The following is an 11,709-nucleotide window of genomic DNA, read 5'->3' as shown; positions in this document are numbered from 1 at the left end:
GACATAAACCATCTTACGACCGTTAAATAATTATCACAGTTAATAGATAGGATAAAGTTTATTTTTATAATGTGTAATTGATGTGCCATACAATTTGGACAAATCGGAGAACAAAGAATATTGTCGTGTATACATTGCGTGGTTAACAATTAGATATTGTTCATATTTGCATATAATTAGGGAAACTGTTCAGTTACGTTATGACGTGTGTCAGAGACTTATCAACACAAGTCTCTGCTTGTGTATAGTCATTAAAACATTACTGATGGGTAACAAAGCAGATAATCGTCTGTTCTAATGAGATACCATCAATGTCTAAGTTGTCTGAACACCCGAGATACACGAGTAGGTAGCAGTGTAGTCCGAGTTTCCTCTGGTCCTGGTGTCAGGGCAAGAGGAAACTCGGGTTAGTAGCAGCATCCGCTCCTGCCAAACCTGATGATGCGACGACGAGCATGGCCCAGCTTCATCTCAAACCTGTTACCAGTACACTTAACAATAGCCAGAGAGTTCTAACATCTTTAATTAAACGTTCATTCGAATTTAAAGTGTTATGTATATGTCCTATATTGGTACAAGTCATTCAAGGGAAAGCTAACACAATGACCCTATTGTCAACATACAACACTTCCTCTCGCTACGCCAGACCTCTAGCCATGCCTCTTTGTCGTTACAATACACCGAGTTACCTGTATATCTACTACACAGGTGAAATCGAGACTTTGATGTTTCTTTTTAGGGCACGAAATATATGTACGTATTGACCATTTACACAGGGAAACACCTGTAGGTGGCGCTTTCGTTGGGAGATCCACAATAAATTATTCATACGACGATCGCTGTGGGCGGGGAAACCCTGGCAAAGTCACGTGATAATACTGGAAAACTCTTTAGATGCATGCCGCCATACGAGCTGTGGTGCTCCGTAAGGCAAGAGGTGTGTAGTGGCTTTACTTCTTTGTGGATTTTTGGGATATACCTGCGAAATATGCCGCGAAGAAGGAAGCGATGTGTTTCACGATGAGAGGAGAAGCACTGATCTTCAGTCTTCTCTGTATGTTGGTCATGGGTATTAAAGAAAAGGCGATTTTGGAAATAGTGTTACATCGAGGCACTGAAAATGGCGAGTACGCTATCGAAACTGAGAGACTCTCTGGATACTATACGTCTGCAGGGTCGACCGTCAGTGCCGAGGGGAACGTTTTACAGGTAAGTCCCTCCCCAGGGGAGTACGTCCATGTGTATTGGTGTGTATTGCCCCGGGACCGTGCTCCGGTAGCGTAAACACACCCCATACCGTAGCAGAGTGTGTATTAGAGGGATCACTCCAGTTGTGGGTCGAGTGTTTTCTATGTTTTGTCAAGTTGTATACAACTGTCACTGGGGTATACTAAATGTACAACATTTCCGTCTCCCCCCATACCCGTGTCACACGGCTGCAGACCTTTTACACATCATCATTTTGTTTTATCCCTCTAGGTCTATCGGACCCTGCACGTGTCCACACGGCTACCTGTGTGTATGTTGTTTACCATCGCCGTAATACAAGCACGCATATTTCCCACGTGATTGACAGCGTTAGTGTTTTAATTGACACAGGTGTATAGAGATAATTAATTGGGTGTATACTAAATAGAAGAATGTAATACAAAGTTCACTTAGATACATTGTTGCTTTCCTCTGTTTAACGGTGTACCTGGTTTGGCCAAACACTAACCTGTGTCGTACAGGTAAGGCTGTCGTTATTGACACACCTAGGGTCTCCGATCTCGGTAGATACCAGACCCTTTGAAGTTGATTAGCTAAAATATATCTGGTTGGCTCCGGGCGACCAGAGATTAGAGGCCATTATAGCTTTGTAGTGGAGGGCTCTGAGACAGGATAAACTGTATCTCCGGGCTTCACTTGTATCTCACAGTCTACACATTCCTGTGTCAGGGCCCAAAACGTCCTGTTCAAAGTGAGTCCTTGCGTAGTGAGAAATGACACTCCAACATACACTACGAAAAATAGCCTAGTTCAAAGTGAGGAAAATTGTTACTCGTGAACAATGTCACCTGTACAGAACAAAAATAGCCTAGTTCAAAGTGAGGAAAATTGTCACACATGAACAATGTCAGGTTGAACAGACACTATCATTGCCCAAACGTTTTGTTTAAAATTTTGTTTTTGTTATTTTTGGAAAATTTTACCACAATAAACACATTTTACTGGTTAAAAGTAAAATTTAGTATTTAGGAATGATGGTTTGACAATGCAATTGTTATTTTAAGAAAAAGAATGTTTTTAGTTATATATAGAGATATAAGACAAGAAAGGCATCGAGTCCTGACAAAGTGTGTGGAGATGAATAAATGACTGGAGAATCCTCATCAATGACTGAATATATAAGTCATAATGTTTTAACCATGACCAAAAATCTTTTAACATGGTCTGAATCCTTTCAAAATAAATGAATGACCAAAAGAGCTCTTGTGTAGTCCACAGTCAATAAAGAAAATTATGAGATATGCAGAGTGAGAAATGATACAGTTTTACATTGAATGTATACATGTGTACACCCTTGGTCGTTATATATATGGTACTTCATAATTAGTGTATATAATGCAGTAACAACATAGAATTTAATTGGTCTTTAAACAGGCGAGATAAAAGAGTTGTGTGATAAATATAGTAAAAGGCGGATATATGTACCATTGGTATTTTGTTTAAATAATGTTAAAACTGTATTGACAACAAAATAACATTCTGACAAATATTGATAAACAAAAAAAACCCCTGAATACATCAAAAACCTTTATCTGACATTGGCACCGGTTGTGCTTTACAGCTAGTGTTCCGCATACTAATTTAATATATACATTTACATTGTTCTTATAACAATCAACATTTTCAATGAGAGAAATTCCATTTAGTTCATTCAATCTAGCTTAGATATAATTTCTCTCATTGAAAATAATTCGTAAAGAAATCCAAACTCATTTATGAATTTTTTTTTTAGAAACCGATGTTTTAACTCATTTTCAAACAATTTTGGAGTTAAGCAATATAACCTTTTAACCACTGAATGAAAATATTTTTTTTGTTTTTTGTTTTTAAAGGAAAAAATCTTTTAAAAAAGTTGCACATATTCATGTATATAATTTAAACATCAGATGCATTGCTTTAAATACAATTCTTATTGATTCAGGAAGGAATATTGAAATAAAATCAGATAATTTTGCACAAATGGCTAGTTTCTATTTAATATGGCCTTGTCTGTATAAACTAAAGCCAAACATTACAGTGTAGTATAGTTTTGGTGAACCTAATCAGGTAATAACAATCCTGTTTGATTTTATAACTAGAAATTGTATATTCCATCATATATATAGCAGTCATGATTTTTAGAAATAAAATAACATCTGAAAGTTGTTAGTAAAATGGTTAAGCAAGAAATGTTGAGACAAATGTACCCAATATATCTATTAATTTAATTTATGATGCTCAATATACAGTCTAGTAGACAAATTGAAATATCAGGTAAAATATTGATACATTGTTATATATATCTGTAGAAGTTTTTTATAGTTCCTGTAAATGAGAAAGTATCGTGGTATGAGGGGACTAATGTGTTAACCTAATGGTAATGGATGAGAGATTAAATCAAATCCAAATGGGAAGGTAGTCGTCTCGGGGATGAATGGGATGGTGTATATTTCGTGGGAGTGAGCCATGTCAGACCTGACATCGTCACACCCGAGTGAGCTGTGTTGGACCTGACCCTTGTCACACCTGAGTGAACTATTTTGGACCTGACCCTTGTCACACCTGAGTGAGCTGTGTTGGACCTGACCCTTGTCATACCTGAGTGAGCTGTGTTGGACCTGACCCTCGTCTCAACCGAGTGAGCTGTGCTAGAATTGACCCTTGTCATATCTGAGTGAACTATTTTGGACCTGGCCCTTGTCACACCTGAGTGGGCTGTGTTGGACCTGACCCTCGTCACACCTGAGTGAGCTGTGCCTAACTTGACCCTCATCATATCCGAGTGATCATGAGCTGTGCATGAATTGACCCCTGTCATACCCGGGTGAACTATTTTGGACCTGACCCTTGTCACACCTGAGTGAACCATGATCATATGACCTATAGTCACACCCTCAACTGCTCCAGGAGAGACACTCCCCTACATTGGGGTCACCTGTGTATACAGGGTCTGTAGAATTAGATTGTAACACCTATTTCGTGATGGTGACTGCATCAGTGATCAAAGAGATCAGAGCATTGGATCACCTTTGAGGTGTCATTATAATCAGTCATTATACAAGCTTCCTTATCTCTGTATGTTGTCAGTATCATCAGCTTTCTTCTCACACAGGTGTTAACTCTTCGATTTAAACAAAATATTTCCATCACACGAGATGTTAATGAGAGTCATATTACAACTGTAAGATGCATGCATGTTTTCATTTTCAATATTTATCCAAATTATGCACAATTCGTTTTATATCAAGCTGCATTGAAGCTGACTAATGTTTTATAAAGACTATTAGATTGAGCGAAGAAATTATAAATCAATTTATACTGTTAATTGAAGCCAGATAATTTAGGTTGATGGTGAGTAAGCTATATTACTTTATAAGGTGTCATAATGAGGCCTTATGCCAAAAAGCACTAATTATATACATTGTTGACTGATAATTGTATATTGACAGTTGTAAAAAGGGACAGAAATAATTATAAGCACTACAATATATTATGATACTGTATGTTTATATATAATTTTGAAAATATTCAACATTAAGCTACAACACTCCAGTAAATATTTGGACTATCTGTCCTGGTAAAAATACTGAATAGCAAAGTTAGTGTCATATGTAAATATTAGTGTTGGGAAATCGGTTGAAAATCATAATCGATCATCGGTTGGAATCGGATACCCTATTCGATCCGATAATCGGTGAAATAATCGGTTTACTTTTCCAATGCATTTATAACTTTAATATCTTTAAAATTCCATTGAATATTAGTAACTTAGCATGGAAATAAACTGTTTTCAGTGATCTGCCTTTGTTTACTTTATTTTGTGTTGTATGTGTAGTGTATGCTTCACCCCCTCTGTAGTATGTGAAACATAACTTCCTGTTGAACATGATAAAGTCTCTAATATGTTAATGCCACTTTATGAATCTCTTAACCAGTTCCTTTAAGCACTATAGAAAAGGGGTGTTCCAACTTTATATGTTTTTGGGATTTGAGGATTTCTCAAAATAATTTTAATTACTGATCATGAGGACACATCAATCACAAAAAGCTACAATCAAGAAAAACAATATTTTTATTAACAATGAAAACAGCTTAATTGAGCTATTAAACTGATAAACAATAACAATTTAGTATAACAGAGCAATAACTAAACATTCTTGACTAGACAATTGACAGTTTTTGACATTTTTGACACACCATTTTTTTGACTAGAAAATAATAGTAAGCATTTATTGAACATGTACAAGGGTGAAAAACTCACAAATGCAAATACAATACATGCACTCAAATCTCCCTGGAAATTATTGTTTTTAATGTCTTTGCAATTTGGCTACCAGGGTAGCTAGATACTAGTTGATATATTGCATCATCGACCCGTCCTCTCCGTTCTTGACTCAATACAGTATTTGATCCTGATACAACATCACATCTTTTGACAAATGCAGCCAATATTGTTGGTTGAACTAATTTTGTTTCAACTTTGTCTGATCGCGATTGTGTGGAATTTCCCGATGGTAATTTGTGTTCCCCGTCAATATGGGCTCTGAAATTCGTAGTATTTCCTGAAAACGACGGAAGAAAACATTAAGTTGATGCTTGTTCAAAGATAATAAATATACAACTGACAAGCGTTCTAAACGGCTGATACAATTTTGAGTTTACAAATGAAACACATGTTACGTCTGCCGTACGAGTTTGTTAGCTTGTTAGAACTTACCTGTATTTCTGTAAATCTTGCGGCATAGACGGCAAACAGCTTGCGTTGTATCCAAATTCTTTTTTGATGGTGGTTCATTATCATTAATTTTATAAAATCCGAAGAATTTCCAAACATCTGATTTCGTTTTGGAGCCTGGGTTTGGGTATATTTCCCTTAGATTTTCTTCATCGGCCGCCATCTTTGTACATTGTTTATGTTTTCGAGTTACGCCCCCTGACGGGCGCGTTCGATTACATATACGGAGGTTCGTTCGTTTCGGTACCTTTTTATATTTGCCGATGATCGATTGTTGATGTTTGCCATCGATCATCGGCATCGAGATGCTATAAACGATCGCTAATCGATCTTTTCCGATCATCGTCCCAACACTAGTAAATATATGATGAAATATTTGTCTATATCATTTGTGATTTAGTCTAAGTAGAGTTTATAATGATATTTTATGGAAGACTATAGAAAATAGAATTATATACGTCTGGAGGGCATTTTAAGGTGTTGTAATTTCCAATTGGGATTTCGGTAATATACCTGCACTATAACTGATTGTCTTGATAGTATTAAGTCAGTGTCTACAGGAATTAACTCATTATAAAGTCATGATCAGTGTCTACAGGAATTAACTCATTATAAAGCCAGTGTCTACAGGAATTAACTCATTATAAAGTGAGTGTCTACAGGAATTAACTCATTATAAAGTCAGTGTCTACAGGAATTAACTCATTATAAAGTCAGTGTCTACAGGAATGTAACTTATTATAAAGTGAGTGTCTACAGGAATTAACTCATTATAAAGTCAGTGTCTACAGGAATTAACTCATTATAAAGTCAGTGTCTACAGGAATTAACTCATTATAAAGCCAGTGTCTACAGGAATTAACTCATTATAAAGTGAGTGTCTACAGGAATTAACTCATTATAAAGTGAGTGTCTACAGGAATTAACTCATTATAAAGTCAGTGTCTACAGGAATTAACTCATTATCAAGTGAGTGTCTACAGGAATTTACTCATTATAAAGTCAGTGTCTACAGGAATGTAACTCATTATAAAGTGAGTGTCTACAGGAATTAACTCATTATAAAGTCAGTGTCTACAGGAATTAACTCATTATAAAGTCAGTGTCTACAGGAATTAACTCATAACTCATTATAAAGTCAGTGTCTACAGGAATTAATTCATTATAAAGTCAGTGTCTACAGGAATGTAACTCATTATAAAGTCAGTGTCTACAGGAATTAACTCATAAAGTCAGTGTCTACAGGAATTAACTCATTATAAAGTCAGTGTCTACAGGAATGTAACTCATTATAAAGTCAGTGTCTACAGGAATGTAACTCATTATAAAGTCAGTGTCTACAGGAATTAACTCATTATAAAGCCAGTGTCTACAGGAATTAACTCATTATAAAGCCAGTGTCTACAGGAATTAACTCATTATAAAGCCAGTGTCTACAGGAATTAACTCATTATAAAGTCAGTGTCTACAGGAATTAACTCATTATAAAGCCAGTGTCTACAGGAATTAACTCATTATAAAGTCAGTGTCTACAGGAATTAACTCATTATAAAGTCAGTGTCTACAGGAATGTAACTCATTATAAAGTCAGTGTCTACAGGAATTAACTCATTATAAAGCCAGTGTCTACAGGAATTAACTCATTATAAAGTCAGTGTCTACAGGAATTAACTCATTATAAAGCCAGTGTCTACAGGAATTAACTCATTATAAAGTCAGTGTCTACAGGAATTAACTCATTATAAAGTCAGTGTCTACAGGAATTAACTCATTATAAAGTCAGTGTCTACAGGAATTAACTCATTATAAAGTCAGTGTCTACAGGAATTACCTCATTATAAAGTCAGTGTCTACAGGAATTAACTCATTATAAAGTCAGTGTCTACAGGAATTAACTCATAATATAACTCATTATAAAGTGAGTGTCTACAGGAATTAATTCATTATAAAGTCAGTGTCTACAGGAATTAACTCATTATAAAGTCAGTGTCTACAGGAATTAACTCATTATAAAGTCAGTGTCTACAGGAATTAACTCATTATAAAGTGAGTGTCTACAGGAATTAACTCATAACTCATTATAAAGTCAGTGTCTACAGGAATTAACTCATTATAAAGTCAGTGTCTACAGGAATGTAACTCATTATAAAGTCAGTGTCTACAGGAATTAACTCATTATAAAGTGAGTGTCTACAGGAATTAACTCATTATAAAGTGAGTGTCTACAGGAATTAACTCATTATAAAGTCAGTGTCTACAGGAATTAACTCATTATAAAGTCAGTGTCTACAGGAATTACCTCATTATAAAGTCAGTGTCTACAGGAATTAACTCATTATAAAGTCAGTGTCTACAGGAATGTAACTCATTATAAAGTCAGTGTCTACAGGAATTAACTCATTATAAAGTGAGTGTCTACAGGAATTAACTCATTATAAAGTCAGTGTCTACAGGAATGTAACTCATTATAAAGTCAGTGTCTACAGGAATTAACTCATTATAAAGTCAGTGTCTACAGGAATTAACTCATAATATAACTCATTATAAAGTCAGTGTCTACAGGAATGTAACTCATTATAAAGTCAGTGTCTACAGGAATTAACTCATTATAAAGCCAGTGTCTACAGGAATTAACTCTTTATAAAGTGAGTGTCTACAGGAATTCACTCATTATAAAGTCAGTGTCTACAGGAATTAACTCATTATAAAGTCTCTCACCTATAACAACAAGGTGTAACACTCAAAAAGGTGGAAGTGGGGGGTGAGATTCAATCCAATTTGAATTTAAGTTCAATCTGACTAAAATATCAAATGCACACAAACTTCAGTAAGGTACCTTGGATTAGAATACAATGTACTTGAATACCAATGTACGTTACTCTTTTGTGGTGTGGCAATTATTTAATGATGAGAAAATGGATCAAAGCGGTCATGATAGCCGCCAATGTATCAACTGTGGAACGGAAGTAGTCTGTATATTTTAGAACAGTATATACCGGTATGCAAGGGGCAATCTGATTGGTCGACAGCTCTAGATCTGTAAATAATACTAACTATGATTGTCGACCAATCAATAGCCTATACTTCCGTTCCACAGTCGATGTATCGTCTGATCTTGAAGTGTTACACCTTGTTGATATAGTAGGAGTATGGGCTAATATTTTTTTCCCTTGAAACTTACCAGAGACAGATGGCTGTTAAAGGCTCTGTACTTTATGACTGAGAGGATAAATATGCAGATGAAATTGAATATTTCAATTTGTGTTCATCACATTAACAAGAATTGAAATCTTCTGGAACCAATTACTGCTGCCTGTTTACAATGTTTAACACTGATGGGATAACTGGGCATGAACTGTACTGAGATATTACTTAGGATCATTATAGACAGATGGGGGTACCCCTCTCCACCCAAAAGATACAAATATCTTAATCGTATGACATCTTGACAGATATATCTCTCTAATCCATATACATAACCAATTACTTTGACTTTGATCATTCATTAGAGCATTAAAGTAATTATAACTGGGAGGTAATTTTTTTAAACGTAGATAATACAATGTTAAATGTTATCTTCAGTGGTGAGGATATAGAATCTACCCGTAAAAAAATCATTGTCAGATTAATTTGCTGATGTTGATGTGGCCTCCAGCTACTATATTTACAAGTGAGGTTATCTACTGGTTGTCTCGAGTACGATTACATCATGATAGGGTACAGTCCAAGTCCTGACACTGGAGGAACAGCTGCACAAGTATTTATTGTTAAAAAAAATTAAGTAAGTGCTGTTCAAAGTCTGATTTTCCCCAAAGAAAGTTAAATCTGATCTAACAGGTGTTGTGAAAACTGAAAATGTAGGCTCCTTTAGTCTTTTATTTTCCTGGAGTAAGGTCTTGTTAAAATGTTTCTGCGACTGAGGTCAAACGTAACTAACCCAGTGACATCTGGCCATGTATGGCTAACATGCTGGGTTTTGTATCACAGCTGCATGTAATTATAAGGATGGAGAAAAAGGTATTTTGTTTCAAAGAAAATGCTGGTATTTCTTTACATTGTAAAATTATATAAATATTTATAAATAATCAGTTTTAATGACTGTTTTGAAATTTCCCTATGGTTGTGATCTTCTTGTGGACTACATAGAGTGTCTGTATATTCTGCTACATCTACTGTTGCACTCGACCGTATATGTAGGTTACCGAGAGGCCATTTCCTTACCCATCGGTTTACAAGTACCTTTATCAAATATAATTGTGTCTATAACACAACATTTCTTATGAAATTAGATGAAAGCCTTAGAGATGAACTTAGATACTTACGATTGTTCCGATTGTTCTGTTGTCGGTAATTCTTGCTTTTAATAGTGTATCACATTACACAAGAGTTTACTTGATCTAGATAACGGTTCTGGTCGGACAGAATCGATTGTCACATCTGTCACGCTGACAATCAAGTATTGGTGTGGCTTTGTCTTATTTCAAATTGTTTGTAAAATGCATGGATGACATATGAGACAAAGCTTGTTTCACGGTTTGTCAGTGTCATTTATCCTTACAAGATAATACCCCTGCTCAATGCTAGCATGCTACAAACAGAGAGCATAAACCAAGCCTCAGTTTTACTACAAGTCATTGATGATTGCTGAAGCTGTTGTCAGGCATGATATAAGTTTTAGGTAAAGCCTCATTGTTATTGCTCAAAAAGTACTTGAGCAATATACGATGACTTGAGCAATATACGATGGCTAATTATTCAATGTGCTTGGTAATTATTCAATGTGCTTGGTACCGTGTAGCTACTAGGGGAAGTTGTATAGATCAAAGCCTGTTATATAAAATATAATAGATAAAAAGGTTGGGGAAAATCACCAACTTTAATATTCAAGCTTAAGCTTGCCTATATACACCAATTGAGATATAGCTTTTTTACTAAAAAAACAAACAAATCACTTTAAACTTTGCTTTTTAATTTTTTTTGTCCAAGTTGCATTTCTTTAGTCATGAAACATCATACAAATGCAAAAACAAATATTATTTGCACGTTGGAAAGTATCAAAAATTGATGCAATACTTTCGGTATAGACTAAAATGAAGCTTTTAGGTAGAAAATGCTTTCAGCCTTTCAGTTAACATCTTTAAGTAAATTGATATTTACGTTGTCGTAAATTAATTTCCCTTGAAATAACGTATTGCAAAATTTACTGTTTAAGCGATTTTGGTTATTTTTTTTGTAACAATTAATCCCCCAACTGGCGTATAATAGGTGAGTTTGCTATCAAGTTAGTGGTTTTCCTCATACTGACAAAAGACTTGATGCTACAAGGAAAGTTGTGGAATTTGTATAAATCTGAGCCTGGTATAAGACTCAACACTACAAGGAAAGTTGTATAAATCTCATGAGCCTGGTATAAGACTCGATGCTACAAGGAAAGTTGTATAAATCTGGGCCTGGTATAAGACTCAACACTACAAGGAAAGTTGTATAAATCTGGGCCTGGTATAAGACTCGATGCTACAAGGTAAGTTGTTTAAATCTGTGTCTGGTATAAGACTCAACACAAGGAAAGTTAAAGTTAATAAAATTGCTTCCAAGATACTAGAGATATATATTCTGTTTCCAAGAAATGTTTGAAATTGCAGTTTCTTGCCCATTGTGAATATGTATTCTGTAATATCAAGGTTCTAATTAGCATATTATAGATATACATTTCTAGACTAAAAATA

The 11,709-nt window shown here is 35.1% G+C and overlaps 1 protein-coding gene and 1 long non-coding RNA gene across 2 annotated transcripts in view; one reads left to right on the top strand and one right to left on the bottom strand.

Moving 5' to 3' along the window:
• Nucleotides 1–879: 879 nt before the first annotated feature.
• LOC117333399 (E3 ubiquitin-protein ligase ZNRF3-like) overlaps nucleotides 880–11,709 on the top strand; it is a 90,777-nt gene continuing 79,947 nt past the window's right edge. The window contains 1 exon segment of the mRNA XM_033892686.1: nucleotides 880–1,209. Coding sequence (XP_033748577.1) covers nucleotides 1,009–1,209 — 201 coding nt within the window. The 5' untranslated portion in view covers nucleotides 880–1,008.
• On the bottom strand, nucleotides 5,303–6,133 carry LOC117333400. The gene is made up of 2 exons (XR_004533889.1): nucleotides 5,966–6,133; nucleotides 5,303–5,810 (listed from the first exon to the last, which is right to left on the bottom strand). It is a non-coding gene; the product is annotated as an uncharacterized LOC117333400 (long non-coding RNA).

The sequence above is a fragment of the Pecten maximus genome, chromosome 8 (genome assembly GCF_902652985.1).
Source record: "Pecten maximus chromosome 8, xPecMax1.1, whole genome shotgun sequence".
NCBI lineage: Eukaryota > Metazoa > Mollusca > Bivalvia > Pectinida > Pectinidae > Pecten > Pecten maximus.
Note: the sequence above shows the minus strand (reverse complement) of the source record. Positions and strands in the feature narration are given on the sequence as shown.